This window comes from Fusarium falciforme, chromosome 2 (assembly GCF_026873545.1).
Source record: "Fusarium falciforme chromosome 2, complete sequence".
Lineage (NCBI taxonomy): Eukaryota > Fungi > Ascomycota > Sordariomycetes > Hypocreales > Nectriaceae > Fusarium > Fusarium falciforme.
Genome location: NC_070545.1, coordinates 4332681 through 4354126, shown reverse-complemented (window position 1 = coordinate 4354126; position 21446 = coordinate 4332681). Strand labels below are relative to the sequence as shown.

Sequence of the window (21446 nt, the reverse complement as noted above, 5' to 3'; positions counted from 1 at the left end):
TAGACGGGTTGCGAGATGGGATAGAATAAGTGATGGACAAGGTCAGGGGGAATGCCATGATGAGATCCTTAGGCCTCTTATACACGAGGCTGCCCTGGCAGTCCGCGGGAACGTATCCGCCACGCAATTTCCGCATTTCTGGCTGTAACCTGAAGCTGATCCGCATGAAACTAGGACGAGGTGAGTGTTATTCTGCTGTTGGGACTGAGAAGCACTGGTTCACTTGCCATTAATTTCAGACAGACGACAATATGCACTTCACCTCACCCTAACTGATGACGAAACATAGAAGCACTCAAGCACAATTCTAACGTGCAATTCAACTGCCGTAAATTTGTTCCACACGATAGCCGACGTTTAATTTGTTAAACTATAGGATACTGTCTGAACCATACATCCAAATCTCTGCGGCCCCCGGATCAAGTTCCGCTCTCAATTCTTAAAACGGGGGAACAAAGAGAGAGCGTTGTCGCGGTTAATCTGGTTAACCAAGGCCGTATCCTCAAACTTGTACGAATCAAGCCCACTCGTGTGGAAATCAATAATCCCGTCATTGGCATAAGGCGTGTCGCTGCCATAGAGGAGATGTCCCGGCTTGGCAAACTTCTCCAGAACCCGCAGCACATTCTCCGAGCCAGCCACGGCTAGATCGTAATAGAAATTCCGAGCATCCTCCAGAAACTCGTCAAGCTCTTCCTTAGACTTGGGCAGGATACTCGCAGGTCTTCCAATGAGGTAGGGCAACACACCGCCTCCGTGAGAGAGAATGATCTTGCAATTTGGGTTATTGCGGACAGTCTTGTTGTAAATCATGTCCAGAGCGGTCGTGGTGGACTCGAAGGGGTAGCGGATCACTGGCTGAGGAAGGCCACTGACTTGACTCGTATCGACAGGATGGGTAGGGTGGACAAATACGACGGCGGAACGGCGGTTGAGCTCAGCCCAAATATCCTTGAAATCAGGATGGCCCAGGTAGTGATTATCAGTCCCGTAACGGGTAAACAAGGTCACACCGTCCGCCTTGAGGGTGTCGAGGGCGTAGGCGATCTCGGCAAGGGCCAGCTCCTTATCAAGAAGGTTCGGTAGAGCGGCAAAGAAGCCGTATTTCTTGGGGTTATCGTCTCGCAATTTGGCAGCGTACAGATTTGCCTTGCGGGCGAGCTCTGCCGATGCTGCCGGGTCCTTGAGGATGCAGGCACCCGGGGCAGTCAGCGACAGGATGGTGACATCTATGCCGAACTTCTCGTTGACGGCGGCATCTGACTCTGGGGTCCAATCAGGTACGAACCAACCTGAAGGGTCTCCGCCAGAGGAGATGACAGCTGGAGGGGGGTGAGATTAGGACGGCGAATGTTCGTGGCAGAGAACGGACCTTGACGATAAAAGTCGGGGACAAAGTGGTGGTGGACGTCGATTCTGTTAGAAGCCATGTTGAGTATAGATCCTTGTCGATAACAAGTGATAGATGTTCTGAAATGTGGAGTGAAGATTTTGAGTTGCAGTGAGATAGAGTCATTACCAGGGCATATCCCGGCCATGTATTTGTAGACTCACTCGCTCGCACCGAGCCCGAGAAGCCGGAACACATCCCCAGCTTCCCCAGATTTCTGCCAGATTTCTCCGCGGGTTTGAAATCCAGACATGGTGTTTCCGCCTCAGCCGCCCCGGATGCTCATCCGCAAGGTTAGATAGTGTGGCGACTCTTCCCCTTTTGACCACAACTCTACCGGCAATCGCTTCCCCAGACTGTCTTGACAACAGTATCCGGATCAACATCCGCAAAAACTGCAAAACCAATTAGATGAGAGCCGGATATCGGCCTATTTTAACGCCATGCTCTACTACCAGGCATAGACTCGCCATTGATTCACGCATTCATCCCCACCAAGCATCCTTACATCTCACACACGCAAATATGGACACCAAGTCAGCTCGGCAATTAGACGGCGTATATGACGTTGTCGTCGTGGGTGCAGGAATATCCGGCATCAACGCCGCCCACCACATCCAAGAGAAGCTCCCAAATCTCACCTACACGATCCTCGAGGGCCGCAACAGCCTCGGAGGCACCTGGGACTTGTTCCGCTACCCAGGTATCAGGTCTGATACGGACCTGCATAGCTTTGGCTTCAGCTGGTTCCCCTGGGTGGAAAAGCGTGCCATTGCTGATGGGGGATCCATCGTGCGATATCTGCGCAACGCGGCTGAAAAGGAGGGGATTGATCGCCACATGCAGTTCAAGCGCAGAGTTATCTCTGCCAACTGGGACTCGTCGGACCAGTCATGGAGTCTAGTGGTTGAAACCGACCTGGGTCAAACTCTCGAGTACCGGGCGCGGTTTCTGATCCTGGGCACAGGTTACTACGACTACACGGAGCCACGGACACCCGAGATCCCAGGCCTCGACAGCTTCAACGGACAAGTGATTCATCCGCAGTTCTGGCCCAAGAATCTGGACTACGCCGACAAAGAGGTTGTCATCGTTGGCAGCGGCGCCACGGCCATCACACTTCTACCCAACCTGGCCAGCAAGGCGAAGCAGGTGACGATGTTGCAGCGAAGCCCGACGTATATCCTGTCCATCGACAACAGCACCGGCAATTCGTGGTTCCATCGCATGCTACCGGAGCTATGGTCCTTCAAGCTCAGCCGCTGGGCATTTATCTGGTCGACCGCCATGATCTTCTACCTCTGTCGCGCGTTTCCCCGCGCTGCGAGATCGAAGCTTCAGCGTTGGGTTGGGGAGCAGCTCCCGGCACATGTCCCCATGGACCCTCACTTTACGCCTCTCTACCGACCATGGGATCAGCGACTTTGCTTTAGCCCTAACGGAGATTTCTTCAAGGCTATCCGAGAGGACAATGCAAACGTGGTGACGGACCGCATCAGCCAAGTCAAAGGCGATGCCATCATCCTCTCTTCGGGTAAGCAGCTAAAGGCAGACATCATTGTCACCGCGACCGGCCTGAAGCTCAAAGTCGGCGAGGCCATCAAAATCATGGTGGATGGGGAACTCGTCCAGCTCTCGGACAAGGTTGCATGGCGGGCATCCATGCTGAGCGACGTGCCCAACCTAGCCATTATGATAGGCTACGTCAACGCTTCGTGGACTCTCGGCGCCGACGTTACAGCACGTCTCATCTGCCGTCTTCTCAAGCATCTTCAGGAAAAGGGAAAGTCAAGTGCTGTCCCTCGGCTTCCCAGCAATGTCCAGCCGCGGCCGCTTTGGGATCTCAACGCGACATATGTTAAGCAGGCCGAGAAGAGCATGCCAAAGTGTGGAGATTCTGGCCCTTGGAAGGGCCGCACAAACTACATTTACGACCTGTGGCGTGCAAGGCATGCGAGCATCACTGCTGGACTTGAGTTTTCTTCTGGTGGTGCCAAGGTGTGATAGGCGTTTGGGACTCAAGGCTGATAGGCAGCCGAGGAGAAGCAGTGATCGTACTTCAACATGTCATGTTCAATAGTAGTGTCGAAGTAGCAAAATTTTGTTATTCACAGATTCGTATAAATGACTCGATAGAATTTCCCGTGCGTTAACCACACTGGATAAAGACCCTGCCCGTGATACTGGGCACAAAGATCATGTTTGCGAGATTCCAAAGCTAAAGAGCAACCAGGCGCTTCGCCCGGCGCAGCTTCATGATTCATGACAATTGGCCGTGGTTCAATGAAATATTCTGGACGAAGCTGCTACATTGAGATAGAATTGAAATAACAAGGCATGCCTAGGTCTAAATTGCGGCTCATCGGATCTAGGCAGTTTCGTTCATATTCGGTGGGGTGTTTGTCATCATAGCTGTTTACCCCCATCTACTCCGGGACCATTTCCCCTCTCAGCTGCAATAATCTTTCTCATAACCTCCAGATCAGAAGGTAGTAGATCCTCGAGCAAACTGGTCGATCCATCAGCCACAATGGTCGCGTCTCCTGGCCTGGCCACCGCTAGAGCTATTCCCCCACGGTATGTTCCCTTCTCAATCAGGTCCTTCATCCTCTCGGCGATCTCACTCGGCTTTATCAGGACGGTGCCAGTTTCATCTCCGTTTTGGCTCTCCATAATGCTCTTGAGAAGAGGCGTCTCGACAAGTCTAAATTCACAGGTTAGATCAGTTCACACTTGGTTACTTCATAAACACTTACCCAGGACAGATTCCGACAACTTTGACCTGGGCTTCGGTTTCAGCTTTGGCCAGACTCTTGATAAGTCCAATCGTTCCGTGCTTGCTTGCAACATAGAGAGCCGTCGCGAAATGGCCATTGACTCCTGCGATGGATGATGTGACAATGACGACGCCTTTCTTGTTCTTCCGGAGACATGCCCGGATTGCGATGCGGCTGAGCTTAATGGGATGACCGAGGTTGATGTCGAGCTCGGCATATCTTTTAGTCTCACGGTCACCCCAGAAACTCGACCATTCCTTGGAAAATCAGACCATGAGAAAGACACAAAGGGGGTGTCACGTACAGGTTCTCCAACACCAGCGTTGGCGGCGTAAACGTCTGGAACATCACCAAACTCCTTCTCAGCGAAGGGAATCAAAGCTTCAAGATTATCCCATTCTTGGACGTCGCACTTGATGAAGCGGACGTTGGGGTCGTTGCGCACGAGGGGTTCGGCTGCTGGTGACAGGGCAAGGTCGGCGATGATGACCCTCGCGCCGTTTGTCAAAGCCAACTTGGCAAAAGCGAGGCCGATGCCTATCCAAGGCGTGAGAATGATTCTTCAACTCTTGGTTTTTACTTATGAGTAGTTGCTGAGTGAAGAACGTACCTGAGGCACCGCCGGTGATGACCACAATCTTACCGCCCAAGGGGAAGTCGCCTAGCATGGTGATGAATACAAATGTCAACGTACAGGGGTTGGACCCATGAACAACTACAGGTACGGCAAGGGTTATACATGCCTAATAAATGTATCAAGGTAGTCTCCAGTCGAGATGAACGGAAGCGGCTATGCTGCCGGACGCCCGGCGGATCTACTCCCGCCTCTAGAACGCCGCCATCACTCACCTCCGCCTTTTTCGGCAGATGCGATGGATAATCTACCGCACCTGTCATCACAGCTGTTACTCCCACTCCCTAATGGTAAACCTAAACTGAGCAGAAGTTCTTGATTAGGTACGCTAGAATCATACCTGGGGCGTACCTTTCACGGAGGTTTGGTGTACTTTTTCGCGACAGACAAATATTTAAAGAAACCGACCAAGCGCGATAAAACGCTTCAGTTCAACCTGATATGCAGTCCAGTCCAAGTAGACGCACCAGCCTTCACCATGAATTCACACAGCGAAAACAGAGTACCTCTATGGATCGATAACGAGCCCGTCCACACAAACGTCGAGTTTCTAGTCACCAACAGCGCGACTGGAAAATCCATTTCTGCCTCGGCAGCTTTACCAGAACACGTGGATCGCGTCGTCAAGAGCTCGTACAGAGCATTCGCCCAGTGGAGTCGCACTACGATATGGCAGCGTCGAGACCTGTTGCTCAAGGCAGCCAAGCTTCTCGAGGAGCGGAGGCGCGAGATAGAAAGCATACTCAAGGTAAGAAGAAGCACTATAATTTTTAAATTTGTCGATAATCGAGTCTGACGGAGCAGGTGGAAATCCCCATCGATGACTTTGTCATTCAGCAGATCAACATTCAGAGCTCCATCGACCTTCTCCAGGAATTAGCCGTCCACGCGCAAGACTCCGAGACTGGAACTCTCCTCCCAAGCAAGCAGCCAAACTCTTATGCCATGGTCATCAAAGAGCCGTTGGGTGTCCAGCTAGGCATCGCACCTTGGAATGCATCCCTCTATCTCGGCATCAGAGCGGTGGCAACCCCAATCGCCTGTGGCAACACCGCCATCCTCAAGGCTTCCGAGATGACGCCCCTGGTGCACAACTATATAGGGGTTCTGTTTCGAGACGCCGGCTTTCCTCCTGGTGTCCTCAACATTGTACAGCATAGGAGGGAAGATGTACCAGGGGTGCTTAACGCTCTCATCAGTGACAAGCGCGTGAGAAAGGTCAACTTTACAGGGAGCGCCGCCGTAGGCAAGATCATTGCCGCCAAAGCGGCAGAGAGCTGCAAGCCTGTACTGTTGGAGCTGGGTGGAAAGTCGCCGCAGATTGTGCTTGAAGATGCAGATCTGACCAAGGCTGCTGAGGCTGCGGCCACAGGAGCGTTCGCCCACGTAAGTTTAAAATGGAACGTCAGGCCACCTGTTACAAACTGACGGATAAAACTATAGCATGGCCAGATCTGCATGTCTACCGAGAGGATCATCGTCCACGCTTCAGTCATGGAGCAATTCTCAGAGAAACTAGCCGTGGCTGCACAAAAGATACAAGTCCAGCCTGGGGCTTCTGCAGAGCACGTTCTTAAGGTAAAAGTGCTTGTGCAAGACTCACTCGAGAGAGGCGCCAAGCTCCTCTTTGGGGAGGGCATCGAGATAGAAAACTCTCATATGAGTCCGCGGGTGCTCACCGAGGTCACGCAGCATATGCCCATCTGGCGTCAGGAAACCTTTGCGCCTGTGGTGACTCTAGTGCCGTTCACGACGCTCGAAGAGGCTATCGATCTGTCGAATGATTCAGACTACGGATTATCGTCCAGTATCTTTACTTCCAGCGTTATTAGAGGCATCGAGGTGGCTCGGCGTCTTGACACGGGGGCGGTTCACATCAACTCCATGACGGTTCACGACGAGGCACATCTACCGCACGGTGGAACAAAGGAAAGTGGCTGGGGACGCTTTGGAGTCCCATGGGGTAAGCAGCAATCCCGATTGCCACTTGAGCCTCTGGCTAACCATGAATAGGAATCTCGGAGTTTACTCAGCTGAAGACTATTACAGTGACGGATGAAGATTTAGGTAGCTGCTGTTAGATATGAGATGCAGGGAAGATTTTCCAACGCTAGGGTTTTCGTGCAACGACAAGAGAATATGAGATCAGGCTGCCTTCTATCACATAATGCTTCTCCCTCAGACCAGCCGAATATACGTGTCAAGGTGCTGCTTAGCTACAACATCGATGTTTCTTGGAAAGGGGGTATTGATCCTCCACGAACCTTCTCATTACCAATAATAGTACAAAATAGAAGCAGAGAAAGGAAAATAGGAATAGACAAGGGGCACTTTGTCTCGCGCAGTCGCGGTATCGCGGCTCACAACGATGTCTTAAGGAATCAATCTTACGGTTATGGGAGCTTAACGAGGTATTTCAGCAGGATATATGACTATTCAATATTCACTCTTGACGTGGACCGCCAATATCTACCCTCGCCGAGCCAACCGCACAAGTCGTCTTCTTAGCAACCATGGCGGTAAAGATGCTCTCGCCATCCGGGACCTGGTTGACCACTAGATACAATGTCTTTCCATCCTCCCCTCCCAGATAACACGCTGTAGCATGTCCGCTCACACGAACTCGAGCGTTGATGTTGCCCCGCTTGTCGAGGCGGATGAACTGGTCGTAGCCCAGCAGGGAAAGCCAGATGTTGCCCTCGGCATCCAGACATCCGCCGTCAATCTTGACCATCTTCCCGGCAGCTTCCTTCTCAGCAAAGTCTGGTAGAGAAGAGGGAGACCAGAAGAGTTGTCTGTTGGACAGCTCGCCTCCAGGCCCCACGTCAAACTTCAATAGCCCCTGCCCAAACGTCTCGGCCACGAAGAGAGATTTCCCATCGTCAGTGATTACCAACGCGTTCGGAAAGACCAGGTTCTCTGCAGCAACCTTGGCAGTACGGTCCGTATCTACCATGATGAGGCGACCAGGCGAGGGGTCCTCCCCGTGGAGGACTCGAGCCCCTGTATCATCCAGGTAGACCCTCCCCACATTGTCGATGTACATGTCTCCACAGTACCCGGTCATGATCTCGGATAGATCGCAGTAGAGCGTCGTCTTTCCATTCTTGAGCTGATAGAGCTTGGTGTCAAACATGGACGAGTAGATGAGCGACCCGTCGGGATGGAAAAACATGCCGTTGGGTTGCTGGTCAACCTTGGCCAGGACGGTCTTCTCGCCAGACTTTGGGTTGATGGTGTAGATGGTGCGGCCAATCATGTCGCTGACGTACAAGAGGCCATTGTGGTATCGAGGGGCTTCGCCGAAGAGCATGCCATCGGCAAGGGGTTGATATGTGAATTCTTTGACGGCGGACATAATGCACCGGGGCCAGGTGTGGCTTGGGGCTGAGACGAGGTGAGATTGAGTTGGTGAAAAGGGGGAAGGTATAGCAGGACGCGATGCTGGATGCTGAACACCCTGAAGTCGCGGAGCATAGCCTAGCTTTATACTGTCCGTCCTTGGACTCGCTCCTCCCATCAAGTCCAAGAACCTAACATCCCTTAGCTGTTCTGTCTTTCTCTGAGGAGAGGTTTCCCCGCATTAGGATCGAGAGTGCTTTGGCCATCATCCGCTAAACCAATTTGCGGGGGTGAATTGCAATCCAGGGTCCGCTCGGCGGATGCAGATCCGCATGCTCGACACTTTGTGGGGTAGCTCTGTCGTCTAGCCTCCGTCTATCAGTATTCCCTTCCTTGCCCTGCCTTGCAAGATATTCACCTACTACAGGATACCCCATTTCGGACCGTCGCCTATGACTAGAGCCGAGAACAAGTTGAAGCACAATCTGCAACACAGCGGCTCAGTGGCAGCCTCTGAGTGATCCGGTACCGGTTCCAAACGTCAAACCCATGCGTCAACAGAACCAAGACATAGTTTGAGACCATAATAACATGTATCATTTCGGCCTTCAATAGAAAAGCACAGATGAGTTGGAGGGAATGACCACACAGGATATATTCGGTCTGCAGTTTGCGGATATTGCTGGCAAGTATCTGGAACTAGACGATATCACCCAGCTAAATAGTGGTCGTACTTAGCTGTACAACTTTGGACCAAAACCATGAATGGAAAAATACATCACGCGCAGAAAAACAATGTATTGAGAAAGATTGGGCAAGCTGCATCAGCACCCAGGCCGTAGAATTTGTGATGGTATAGCAGCCAGTATCCCAAGGGCAGGCCAGGCAGGCATGACCACAGCAGAACGATAATCACGGAACCAATTAACAAACCCCCGTGGCCAAGTCTTGGAAAGTACAGACTCGGAGGCCAATTTCGGGGCTGGCGGGGATTGCGTTCGGAACCAATTGCTTCCGTCTGTGGGGGAATGGCGGCAAAGATTCCGTCAATGACATGTTGCGGCTAAGCATCCGGGGCGATGGGCAAAAAGCTTGATCGAACGGCAAAGAACGAGCTGTGGTTCTTCCATCTGAGCAAAGTGCTGAGTTCATATCCGCTCTGATGTGTGCTTGCCACAGATAAGAGGCTCCGCGACTTGACCATTCCACGGCCTTCTGACACACGGATCAACTTCAATACATCCACAGCTTGACAGTCGAATAGACATCACAGTTTGCAATATGAAAGTCATCATCAACGGTGGAGGCCTTGGAGGTCTTGGGGCCGCAATCGCTCTCAAGAAAAAGGGCCATCAGGTTACGGTGCTTGAAGCAGCTCCAGCATTATCCGAGGTGAGAACACATGCAGCTCCTCGCTCCTTTTTCCAAGGCCCAGACTCGAAGCTAACGACCCCGTGCCTTAGGTTGGTGCTGGTATCCAGATCCCTCCCAACTCGAGCCGGATATTGTGCAGCTATGGTCTCAAAGACAAGTTCCTGGAGAAGGTTGTCTGGCCTCAGCACTTTGCCTTTAAAAGATACGCGACGGGGCGACTATTGGGAACGACGCCATTGCACCCTCACCTCTCAGAAAAGTACGGATCTCCTTACTGGCTCATCCATAGAGCCGATTTCCAAGGGCTTCTTTTTGAAGCCGCAAAGGAGTTGGGTGTCCATATCCGCCTTGGTTGCTATGTCGAGTCGGTCAACGTTCATGACCCAAGCGTGAAGCTAGCAAACGGGGAGACTTTGACGGCCGACCTGGTGGTAGGAGCAGATGGCATCCGATCCAAGACCCGGGAGGCGCTTCTGGGGAGAATCGTCGAGCCAAACCCAGCGGCCAACTGCTCCTATCGCGCAACCGTCCCTGTCGAGATCATGTCTGCTGATCCGGATATTTCCCACCTCATGACGGACATCAACGCCAACTGCTGGATTGGGCCTAATCACCACATTATGGCCTATCCCATCCGTCAGGGTGCCATGTATAACCTTGTCCTGTCTCACCCCAGTGGTCTCGCAACGCCTGGAAAGTGGAACGAGCCCGGCAACCTAGAAGAGATGCGCCAACACTACAAAGACTTTGATCCAATCATCCAAAAGGTCCTGTCCAAGGTTCAGAGCTGCCTCAACTGGAAGATTGCCGACCTGCCTAACTTGCGTACTTGGGTCAGTGAAAACGGCAGAGTCGTGCTACTGGGGGATGCAGCCCATGCCATGGTGCCGTTCCTAGCTCAAGGCGCAGCACAGGCTATCGAGGATGGCGCATGCCTCGCAGAATGTCTAGCTCGCGCCAAAGACACGTCCGATATCCCAGCTCTCATGCGTGCGTACGAGGCCATCCGCAAGCCGCGAGCCGAGCGGGTGCAGCAGGCGACTCGAGACTCGAGCCGTGTCTGGCATTTGCATGATGGACCTGAGCAAGAAGCCCGGGATCTGGCGTTTGCATCGATGGCGGCTAGCGCTCGCGACGAGGAAATGGATGAGGCGCTGGACAAGGCAAACCCAAATAGTTTAAGCGGTAGGGAGTTCCAGCCGTGGCTTTTTGGACATGATGAGATAGCCTTGACGAACGCGAGGCTGGATGAAATGTTTAAGCTGAAGAAGTAGCCAACGAGGCTTCGCTCTACTTTGCCAGCTATCTCTTTCAAAGTTAACATCATCTTGATAAACACCTGAATATACCTAGTATTATTCTGGATAAACGAGACCTCGTATCTATTCTGATCGTGCTGATCTCCGCGGTGGGCGTACATGACTGGGCTCTGTCCAAGCGGAGTTTCAGACGGGTTGATCAGTCTGTAGAAAGTCACGAACTCATCTCGCAGAAATTTCAGTTGTCGTGAGATCCATGGTTTTTCAGCAAGTGAGTAGAGTCCTTGTCATCGGTGATGGTAGCTCCCCTATTGGAAAACCTGATGGTAGGATAGGCAGGGCATTGTATCGTCATCAGAGAGCATAAGACAGCGAAGGCTCAAATATTGAATACTTACGCTTCCAAATACAGGGCCAATACGATTGTCCTCGGGGTCCCAGTTGAATAGATGACCGACCCGTAGTGTGCACTTCTCATGCTCACCTCGGCTTACCGTGTTTTGCGGGTATTGAGTTTTAATGCCCTCATGTATTGATAACTGTATCTCTTTCTATTGTGTCGGACGATCTCTTGGGGACTCTTCATTAGAGACAATAGTAACAATGATGCTCACCTCGGCGAGTGTGATGCCCTGAATCGCTCGGGTCAAAGCACGACGTGTTAGGAATTGTCCTAGCGAGGCGACGAATACGACGACGGAGCAGACTCCTATGGTCTTGCTGAGAAGAGTGGCCAAGGTCGTGGCATTCGACCGTGGGGGCCCTCGCGTTGACGAGATTCGACGCCGGCATCGGGGTTTGTAGAGTACAGGGATAGTGACAGCAGGATAAGGACCACACACCCGAGTTTGGGCTGTGGCGTCTGCTCTCCCGTAGAGTTGATCGGATCTAGTGAGGGAGTGGACGGGTTCTCGTGGTCCAAAATGGTTCGCTCCTCCATGGGGGCAGCGCTTTCTGCCTCGACCAGGGGGCTTGGTGAAAGTAGGTGCGAACTCATTGCCCGATCTTCGTTACCCTTGAAAGGAAGCCTCGGGGCTGTGTGCATAGCGTGGTGGTGGGCATACACGAGGCATTTACAGGGCGACATAAAAAACACCCCCCTGAAAAGATTGATGCAACGCAAAACAGGTCAGGTGGGCACTTGATACTGCATTTGCCAAGTCTACAGCTGCGTTGCCAACTCAGCAAGCCACCGCCTCGTTCGGCCGAACAACAATCCAGCAGTTTACATCGGCTCCCGTGAGGCGTAACCGTTCTTTTTCCAAGACGGAACTCCCAGTTGGAATTAGGGGAGTACCTACGGAGGCGACTAGACGAACATGAATTAAGAAAAACCAAATACTAGAGTAGAGTCATGTCTGAATGACATGCATCTCCCAATGGATGTTTTCTATTTTCACTCTTTCATCCCCCCCCCAACGTTGGTCTACACCGCATAGCTGTGGCCGCTTATGATGTACACCATGCTGCAAGCCCATTCAAGGCTGCATCGGGAATGACTTTCTGAGCGATATGGCTGCCCCAAGTATGCCTCAGTTGTGCTACCCTGGTTCTTTTGTCCGGCTGATTGATTCAAAGTCAAATGGAGGTGAGGCCAGCATGCATTAGACTTGAGACGCACAAGGCGCAGTGAACAAGTAGATGGTCATGCATAGCTTTGAACTTGGGAATGTAATTTGGGACGGAGATTTGGCGCCGGGTTCTCTGATTGTTTGGCTCAGCAATTCTTGCCGGGCAGGCAGACAGTAGACTCTGTTGGACTCGAATCCATGTGCACACTGGGCACCTACATTAACACGCGTTGACCACCAGGGACTCTATCATATCTTCGTCTCTCTCATTCAACTCCGACACGAAGCTTTACCCTATCTTTGCTGATGCCCAGCACCTTCCCATGACCCGTCTCCCTTACATACCAGAGTGGGCATGGATCCTCTTTCCATCTCAGCGAGTATTGCGGGTTTGGTGGCAGTCGCCGACCTCGTGTTTCGCTATTCCACCAAGCACCTCAACGGCGCACGAAAGGAAGCCGAGGACATCTCTCACGAAGTCAAGAATCTTTCTCTTGTATTACACAACCTGTCGCTTGTCGCCTTTGAGTTGGAGGAGACGCAGTCTTCCGATGGTACCCAACAGACGTCAAACCTCAAACCACACCACTTACACGACTGCCAACAGCTTCTCAGGCGACTAGAACAAGGTCTTGTCAACACGCAGTCGGACCTTGGCTCTACTTCACGCATCGAGAGACTTCAAAGTCGTCTGGCATGGCCATTCTCTTCATCCGACACAAAGGAGATTCTTCGGGATGTACGACGCCACAAGCAGACCATTAAACTTGCGCTAGAAGCCGACTCATTGAGCAATCTAAGGCTTCTCCTTTCCCGGCAGTCAGATGCCAATTCCAGGATCAGCCACATACAAGAGACTGTCAACAAGATCTATGATATTCAGATCAGCATTCGCCTAGACGAGAAAAGAAAAAAAGTGCTTGAATTCTTCACCAAGGCCAACCCACGTTCCGAGCTCGACACCAACAGAAATCTACGCTACAGTCTCACAGGTCTCTGGCTCACCGAAGGACCAGAGTTTGAGAAATGGTATACCACACCCGGGTCGAAAATCTGGTGTAGCGGCATCCCGGGCGCTGGCAAATCGGTCCTCGCAGCTGCCATGATTGACGAGTGTCTCCAGAGGAACGTAGCCAATCCATTCTCGGCCATGGCATACTTCTTCTGTATTTACAGAGACGAGAAAACTCAGGGTCCCGTCTCCATTCTCTCCTCGCTTTGCTCTCAGCTCGCTCGACAGGATGAGAAGACGTTTTTGGTCTTGGAGGAATATTACCGTGAACTGACATCTGAACGTCAACTTCAGTCAGGGCCGTCAACGAAGAAATTGATCAAGGTTCTCCGAAGAATGTGTTCCTTGATTGATCGAGTATACATCATCGTTGATGGATTGGACGAATGCGGCAAGCTGGTCGAAGAAACTGTGGAATCCCTTGCAGCCCTCCTCCCATCCCATATTGATGAAGGGCTCAACATAGCACTATTGAGTAGGAACGAGGTTCCTATTCGAGAGATCTTGGGGAACGAGTTCCAAAATATCGAAATCGAAGCGCACACTGAAGACATCCAACTTTACGTGGCGTCAGAACTGAAACAACGCATCGAGTCGAAGAAGCTGAGACTCCGCGATCTGGCCCTGAAGGACGTGATCATGACGAGGCTAGTTGAAGGGGCCAAAGGAATGTAAGTACATAAAACAAGCCCAACCCTCTTTAAAGTATTCGACGCTAATAGGGGAGCTCAGGTTTCGGTGGGTGGCTTGCCAGCTGGACCACCTCTGCGAACTTCCTACGGATAGGGCTCGGCGAAAGGCATTGGACAAGCTACCACCCACGCTCTTTGCCACCTATGAGCAGATTTTGACCAGGATCAACAACTCTGGTGAAGAAAGCAAACAGCTAGTGCAGAAAACCTTGTTGTTGATCAGTTCCCCTCCTCATGCACACCTCAACCTCCGACAAATATGCGAGGCCGTCTCTCTCCAAGATGATGATGAGGAACTTGTAGATGAGGATATCGTGGATGGAGGGGAAATTCTCCGATTGTGCGGCAGCCTTATTCGAACAAGGAAGAGTTCGTACTACACTGAGGACGGCGGTGAAGTTGGCATTGAATTTTCACACTTTTCCGTGCAGGAATATCTCCAAGACGAATGCCTCAGGCATGCCACACTCGGTGCGTACGGTGTCTCTCGGCAAAAGGCTTGCCAACTTCTCGCGTCTCTCTGCCTCGGCTACCTCACCCTCAAGAACAAAGAGCAGCTACCAGAAACAACAGCCGAGATGAGTGAAGCCATATATAAAAGAGACTTGAGGCGTCCTTTCTACAGGCATGCAGCGACGCACTGGCTGTCCTATGTACGCGAGGCCGGAGAAGGTTGCTGCCTTGAGCGCATTCATGACCTTTTTCAGGTTCACAAAACCCCCAACTTTTGCACGTGGGCTATAACACTTGCGGCTCACTCTTTGTTGATAGCCCGCCAAATGTTTTTTGATGACACGTGGAGTCCGACACCGAGTTTCAGGGACATCTGCATGCCCTTCCACCCCTCTCATCTCGTTCGACCAGACTTCACGCCTCTGCACATGGCGGCTATCTTGGGGATTCCCGATCTTTGTCGTCATCTACTCAGTCAAGGCGCAGACTTGGATTTCAAGGGCAAGTTCGGCACCCCACTGCACTGCGCGATCGCTGGCCTTGGGATTTTTTCCTTTGGAAGAGACTTTCCTGAGCCGTATGCGGTGCGGATTCTGAATGTACACTACGAGATGGATCAACCTCTAGGACGACTCCAGGCTGCCCAAGTCCTGCTTGAAGCTGGAGCCAAGACGCAATTGCTCTGCACAGGTCACTGGGAAGGAAGTTTCTCGTCTTTGTCCTTTTCCGCGCTTACATCTTCCTTTGGGCCTGAGCTTGAGATTGCCGCGGAGCTCATCAAGACTGGTATCAATGTTGAAGAGGAGGACCTAGCCTGCTTTGCACAACGCTACGAGGAAATGCAATCCATGGGGTATAAGTTACGCGATATCAGTTCGCAAGCAGTTTTAAAGCTTCTCGAGGCTCTCGGCCCTCCAGACACACATACGACAAGCACGCCAAAGACACTATTGTACAACAAGACTCTTAACTGGGCGGCAAGAATGAAAATAGCGTCCCTCGGCGCAGTGTCAACATACCAGCCAACAAGCGAGGCAAGCGATGATGAGATTTTTAATTTCATTTTTTCATGGGTCGAGAGAAATGATGTGTTCGAACTGAGCCAGTTCCTGAAAAGCAACCGATCTGAGCTCGTCAAATCTGCTAGATTTCATATTCAACGGTTTGAGCCTGATAACTTTTTGGACGAGGACTTCATTTATCAAGATTCGACCGCCCTCCACTTGGCGGCACATCACAACTCTCTGGATGCCCTCGATACACTTATAGATCATGGTTTTGATGCAAACATTGCTGCTCCAGACGGGAAAAGACCAGTCCACATGTGCTGTCATCAGGACGCACTCCGAGCGTTGTTGCGACATGGCGCCTCTACACTTGTGTCTGACAATACCCAAGAGACAATTTGGCATACAGCTGCGAATTTTGGCCAAATAATAATACTGGAACTTCTTGTTCAACTCGATGTTAGACAAGAGGCGTTGCAAATGGTCTCGTCAAGGAAAGAGACGCCAATCTGCTCGGCCTTGAACAGGGGACGAAAAGACGCTGTTCTATTTCTCCTCAAATACTGCAACTCCCGAAAATTCTGGAAGAGTGGCGAGTCTCTTTTTCGAGCGGCAGCGAAAATGGGGTCTTTTGAGATTGTGAAGCATTTGCTAGATGTCGGCATCGAGGTGGACGGCATGGACGACATCACAGGGAGTCCGCTGCACTATCTTTCCACAAGAGCCAGTGTTGAGTGCATTGCACTACTCAAGGATTCATTTCCTCTAGATCAGCGAAGAATAGAGGATTGCAGGTCACCGCTGGAGTTGCTCTTGCTCCGAGCTGTGGGAGAGGACAATGAGCTGGACAACAAAGTCTTGGAAGCCATGCTGCCAGGCAATGCCCTATCATGTCCCCACGAAGCAAGCAGTCTATGGTCATTTGTGGGCTTTGAGGTGGCCAAGAGTGCGCTGATTAACCCGGCGTGTCGCTCATCGACTTGGACTTGGCTCACGGACTTCGTTTTCGCCTTGATCGAGCTTGGCATCATGGTCAAGTACGAAAAAACGGGGCAGCCAGCCCTGCGCCCGTTTGCATCGTTCCCTACTGGGGCTGGTATTGGGGATGTCACTAACATACATCAAAAGGCGGCGTTGGAAGGCCTCGAGCTATCAAGGTATTCCCACTGGCACGACTTCTCGAGAATGGTACTGGGCGTTGCGAGAGAGGTAAGGCGTTGGGATATCGCAGTGAGCGAGCCCGAGGTGGCTCGACTGTTAGCCTTCTCCATCCTGCACGATGACAAAGAGATGATATCGCTGCTTGTTGATAAAGGTGTTGATATTCACTCAAGAGCCGACGTGCTCTCCCCGTTTGAGTTCGCCTGCTTTCCTGGCGTCCCAGTCGGTGAAAGGAGCTTTGCTATTCTCTTGGAACACGCCGCCCTAGAGAAGATGACAGAAAGGAACGAGAAGTTCGATGGATGTGGTTCTCTCCACTTTATCGCAGGATGGACTGGGAGGGGAGGAGCGTGCGCCTGGAAGCTGAGGCAAATGTTGTCGGCGGGTGTCGATCCATGCTCACCCTTGTCCCCCAAGCGAGGATCACCCCTCGCACATCACCTGTGCAATGGCGCCCTCAACACGGCCGAGATTCTTCTCGAATCTGGAGCTGACCCATGGGCTCGCGGGTCGTATCCATTTGATGCACCTTTGGAGGCGGCTCGCTGTGGCAGTCATTCAATACTCAAGAAGATCGCCGCCGTTGATCACGAGTCTCCTTGCTGGGACCGAACCTGGGCAGGGCAAGGGTTTTCTGGTGGGAACGCACTCCACCTGGCAGCAATGAATGGCAAGACAGGGTGCTTGGAGTTCTATCTCAATCAGGGCTTGCTGTCGGATCTGGAGTGTCATGATCACCATCTTGAGACTCCCATGCACTACGCTGCTCGATTTGATGATTTCTCAACCATAAAGTGGTTGAAGGCTCGCGGGGGAAACATCGATGCCAGAAACCGCGACGGCTGGACTCCGTTGCACCTGGCGGCTAAAAAGGGACATTTGGAGACGGTCAGAACCTTGATTCGTCTCGGCGCCAAGCATCAGGTCTGCAATCGAGGATGCGTTCCACTGGTATGCGCATACTCAACGGGAAATGCAGCCATGATTGAGACCCTCCAGAGTTCCTCTGAGGAACCCCAAGAGTCGAATTCCCCAAACAAATCTCCAATGGCGTTGAAAATATTGGCAGACGCAATGCGCAATGCCATTCTGCGGAGAGATGTTCCCGCTTGTGGGAGAATCCTCGCCCTTGGATGCCCGGTAGACGTTGAGCTGTATGACGAAGTTCCTGTAACTCCTTTGGCTGTGGCCATTTGTCACCAACAAGACCCCAAGGTTGTTCAATGGTTGGTTGACGCTGGTGCAACAGTCTCAACAATCTTTCCTCAACCCTATCAGGGCCGGTACTTGACCGCTCTTGAAGCAGCAGTCGCTCGGCCGATGTTCAACAGTCTCCTGCACAAGTTGTTGAACAGATTTTTGGAAGAAGGGGGCAATTTTCTTGGCATGGATCGAAGTCCTCTTCATCTGGCCGTCGAATACAGCAACACTGAGGCGCTCAGGGTTCTGTTGGACTGGCTTCGTAATACGTACGGCAGCTCCGAACTGAATTTGTGCGTTGTCAAACACTTGCTGAACTGAACCCAGCTAACCCCTTCCTAGGAACAGGTCAAGCTGTTTTGTCGAAAGGAAATCTTCACAGAGCGAGACACTATCCGCTTTCGTCGACCAAAAAGATACTCAGCATCGTCGAACTGCACTTCATGTTGCAGCCTCCAGAAACAATCTCGATGCCTGCGCCGTCCTGATCGGCAGCCTAGCCAATGTTGAAGAGACAAACGATAGAAACGAGACGCCACTTCACCTTGCCGCTGAACACGGCTCCCTTCAAGTTGCCAAACATCTTCTCGGCTGTGGTGCTCACCCAAACCCTTTGGATGCGTGGGCTGAAACGCCACTCATGTGTGCGTATCGGGAAAGCCAGTGGGAACTAGTTGATCTTCTCACACCATATTGCAAAGACATGATGAGAACGAACTTCGCCGGAGAAACTGGTTTGCATTTCATGACCAGATTTGAACCCGACCCGACGAGAGCAGGGTCGTCACTAGAAACCTTCTCTCGCTGCATTGAGCAAGGGGCCAGCTTGTACTTGCCAGACGACGATGGAGTGGCCCCCATACACTGGATCCTGGCCAAACAGTCTGCGCGCCACCTGCAATTCCTATTGAATAAGGATCATCGTTTCCTCCGACCACAGGAGACGGCTCACTTGCCTGGTGGTTGGTTTTTCGCTACCCATCGCAGATTGGTGGCAATGTCTAAGAACTTGCGCCTTGTCCAACCGTTCCTGAGCAATCATGAGCTCCGTCAACTTTGCGTCGTTGCGGAGAGAGACCACGATCTATTGTGTGAAGCAGCGTGCCTGGGCTCAGTCGAGGTTATCGAGAGCCTTCTTGCGCTTGGAGTCGACATGATTGAGCATCAATGCAAGGACCACGGCACGCCGTTAACCGCTGCAATTTCAAGAGGCCATATCAAGGCGGTCAAGTGTCTTGTGAGCAATGGCGCAACGGTGCCCTACGACCTTTGCCAGCCAAATGATTTTGAGGTCAGCGTGGGCAACCCGGACTTTGTCATCCGGCAATGGTTATTCGTGGGTCGGCATGTAGAGCAGAGCAGGATCTCGGACGTGATGGCGGAAGCCTCGGGCAAGATTAAGAGTTGGGCTGGCGTGTGTACTGAGAGAGTGGCCCTAAAGTGGGAGTGGAGGAGACGCCGGGAAGAGGGCATCTGGGAGTATGCGTGCAGACGACAAAAGATTCTCAAGGATGTGAGAGGCAAAGTTGTCAAGTGCCTTGAGGAGAATACCGAAGGCGAGGATGCCAGTAGTGCTGCCAGTGATGAGGAGTTCTCTGGCAGGTACTATCATCTGGGACGGGGACGAATAAGGGGGGCTAGACTGGTTTATTAATCTATTGAGATTGCTCTTTCGTACATTACAACGTCGCATGTACTCCTTCAATCATTGGGATGTGAAGGAATAGTGTGATCTCTTACTACCAACAAGGTCGAGGAACCGTGTTCCTAGGGTCAGGCCGATGCGGTACAAGGCACGTGAAATCTTTTCCCTATTACATCTCTAAAATATCCACCTGAGAGAATTTGAATCCGATCGGATTCAGTTCAAGTAGGGCATGGCCCACTCGGTCGCACTTCATGCGACCGAGCGATCATCTTGTCTTGAGCGGTTCTAGCGTTTCGTTGTTCCAGGACGTGCGTTGATGTCACTTCGCTACTTCCCCAATAATCTTTACAGCGCACGAAATAAAGCGGTGGGATACCCCTTGTTTGGTTAGTTCTTTAGCCAGATGTGTTGTTCAACTCGTCCAAAAAAGCCCGGCACGACGACATTCAGCGCAACCTCATGTCCGAATTACAATCTGCAGCTCGCCCTAAAACCAAGTTGCGAAATGCTGAATGTGCAGTGCTTTGACTCGAAAATGATTTCATAGCGTCGATCTCTCTATTTCTGTTGTGTCCTGCCATGTTGATCTTCCACCGCATTCAAGAACAGTGCGATATATATATCTCAGCTATCCTGTCATCATATACTGCTTTCTTCACCTTCAAACATCAATTTCAATAATCCACAACATATTTCATCTACTATGGCAACGTACCCGATGGTCCCTGTGCCTACAGTCTCGAAATCTCAAAGAACCCCAAGAAGCATCCAGACTTGGCCCTAGCAGCGGGAGGAGCCCCTATCGCAGCTTGCTACTTTCCGGAAGCGAGCCGCTACTACAACAGCGACAGCAAGACATTCCGCATCGGTCTCGGTGATCCGGCCAACGTTCAATGGACCGAGATGTCTTACCACGGCAAGGACAAGCACAGCTGGACTTTCTCGTTGGACCTCCCGAACATGAGGCAGCCGATCCCAATGACGTGGCTGAAAGACAACAGTGTGGCTGTGGATGGAATGTCAGCTTCACGACTGAGTAATAACACTCCAGGGCCCAAACGGCCAGATTATGGCGGTCTTTACAAGCCACACCATGAGTCTACGACCCAGCTCGGTGGGCACACTGCGGATCTACATGGACCTGGGCCCGATGTGTGAGTACGCTGTTATCACGACTTCACTATCCATTTACGATTTTCCAAAACGCGAGGAGGAAAAGAGATCCAGTTCCAGCAGCGCTGGTGGTGCTGCCGCCGCCGCCAGTGGTTAAGACCAGACATCCGGGGGAATATGCTGCAACTCACGTTGGAGTGAGAGGAGTCAGAATCATGAGAGCGCTAAATATCTAACATTGCACTCATGAATTCAAGAAAAGTTAGCCAACAAATAGCGAACCTTGCGTCTCGATGTTGTTTGATGTCCATAGGCCATTCAATCGCACTGCAACCCCCTTGCTACAATAGTCGATCGGTGTATCTATCCTCAACATGCCAATTTCTCTTCCAGGATGAATCAGCTAAGTGCCCTGAGGTGACATGATTCTGTCTTGCCTAATGAAGATCGAGTTACCGTATCGAGTCAATAGACTACATGAGAGCCTTTGTTACGAATTAGCGAATCAGGAGCTTTAAAACCAAGGCTCGCAAGGGTGTGTATATGGCCCCACCGACATGAGTCAATGTGCTGAGTCGATGCGGTACAATTGCCTCTTTCAGAATCGCCATTGATGATAACAAAACATTGCGGCACATTTACCAGTTATGGCCGTAGCGCAAGTTGTTAGAAACGGCTGATCAAGTTCCAATAGCAGCCATTATCCCTACGAACACAGAGAAGAGTGGGAGTCAACCAATGAACAGTAAAATCGGAGTGGCGGCTCGTACCAGAACTGACGTTAGACATGGTAAGCCCACTCGAATCCTGGTG

At 51.6% G+C, this 21446-nt stretch overlaps 7 protein-coding genes across 7 annotated transcripts; 4 read left to right on the top strand and 3 right to left on the bottom strand.

The window, feature by feature from the left end:
• Window positions 1-432: 432 nt before the first annotated feature.
• Window positions 433-1430, bottom strand: NCS54_00326200 (Amidohydro-rel domain-containing protein; the record flags this gene model as incomplete). The annotated part of the gene is made up of 2 exons (XM_053148843.1): window positions 433-1322; window positions 1373-1430. 2 exons carry the CDS (start codon window positions 1428-1430, stop codon window positions 433-435), a joined length of 948 nt encoding a protein of 315 aa, XP_053004818.1.
• A 485-nt stretch (window positions 1431-1915) lies between these two features.
• Window positions 1916-3394, top strand: NCS54_00326100 (Hypothetical protein; the record flags this gene model as incomplete). The annotated part of the gene is made up of 1 exon (XM_053148842.1): window positions 1916-3394. One exon carries the CDS (start codon window positions 1916-1918, stop codon window positions 3392-3394), a length of 1479 nt encoding a protein of 492 aa, XP_053004817.1.
• Window positions 3395-3796: 402 nt separating this feature from the next.
• Window positions 3797-4835, bottom strand: NCS54_00326000 (Hypothetical protein; the record flags this gene model as incomplete). Its single annotated transcript, XM_053148841.1, has 4 exons — window positions 3797-4094; window positions 4147-4424; window positions 4472-4704; window positions 4778-4835. 4 exons carry the CDS (start codon window positions 4833-4835, stop codon window positions 3797-3799), a joined length of 867 nt encoding a protein of 288 aa, XP_053004816.1.
• A 444-nt stretch (window positions 4836-5279) lies between these two features.
• NCS54_00325900 (Aldedh domain-containing protein) lies at window positions 5280-6882 on the top strand (the record flags this gene model as incomplete). The annotated part of the gene is made up of 4 exons (XM_053148840.1): window positions 5280-5549; window positions 5606-6187; window positions 6245-6764; window positions 6815-6882. 4 exons carry the CDS (start codon window positions 5280-5282, stop codon window positions 6880-6882), a joined length of 1440 nt encoding a protein of 479 aa, XP_053004815.1.
• Window positions 6883-7244: 362 nt separating this feature from the next.
• NCS54_00325800 (SGL domain-containing protein) lies at window positions 7245-8159 on the bottom strand (the record flags this gene model as incomplete). Its single annotated transcript, XM_053148839.1, has 1 exon — window positions 7245-8159. One exon carries the CDS (start codon window positions 8157-8159, stop codon window positions 7245-7247), a length of 915 nt encoding a protein of 304 aa, XP_053004814.1.
• A 1265-nt stretch (window positions 8160-9424) lies between these two features.
• On the top strand, window positions 9425-10791 carry NCS54_00325700 (FAD-binding-3 domain-containing protein; the record flags this gene model as incomplete). The annotated part of the gene is made up of 2 exons (XM_053148838.1): window positions 9425-9535; window positions 9607-10791. 2 exons carry the CDS (start codon window positions 9425-9427, stop codon window positions 10789-10791), a joined length of 1296 nt encoding a protein of 431 aa, XP_053004813.1.
• A 1911-nt stretch (window positions 10792-12702) lies between these two features.
• On the top strand, window positions 12703-20790 carry NCS54_00325600 (NACHT domain-containing protein; the record flags this gene model as incomplete). Its single annotated transcript, XM_053148837.1, has 5 exons — window positions 12703-14030; window positions 14092-18165; window positions 18215-19474; window positions 20258-20522; window positions 20572-20790. The coding sequence occupies 5 exons, from the start codon at window positions 12703-12705 to the stop codon at window positions 20788-20790; spliced, it is 7146 nt and encodes a 2381-aa protein (XP_053004812.1).
• Between the last annotated feature and the right edge of the window lie 656 nt (window positions 20791-21446).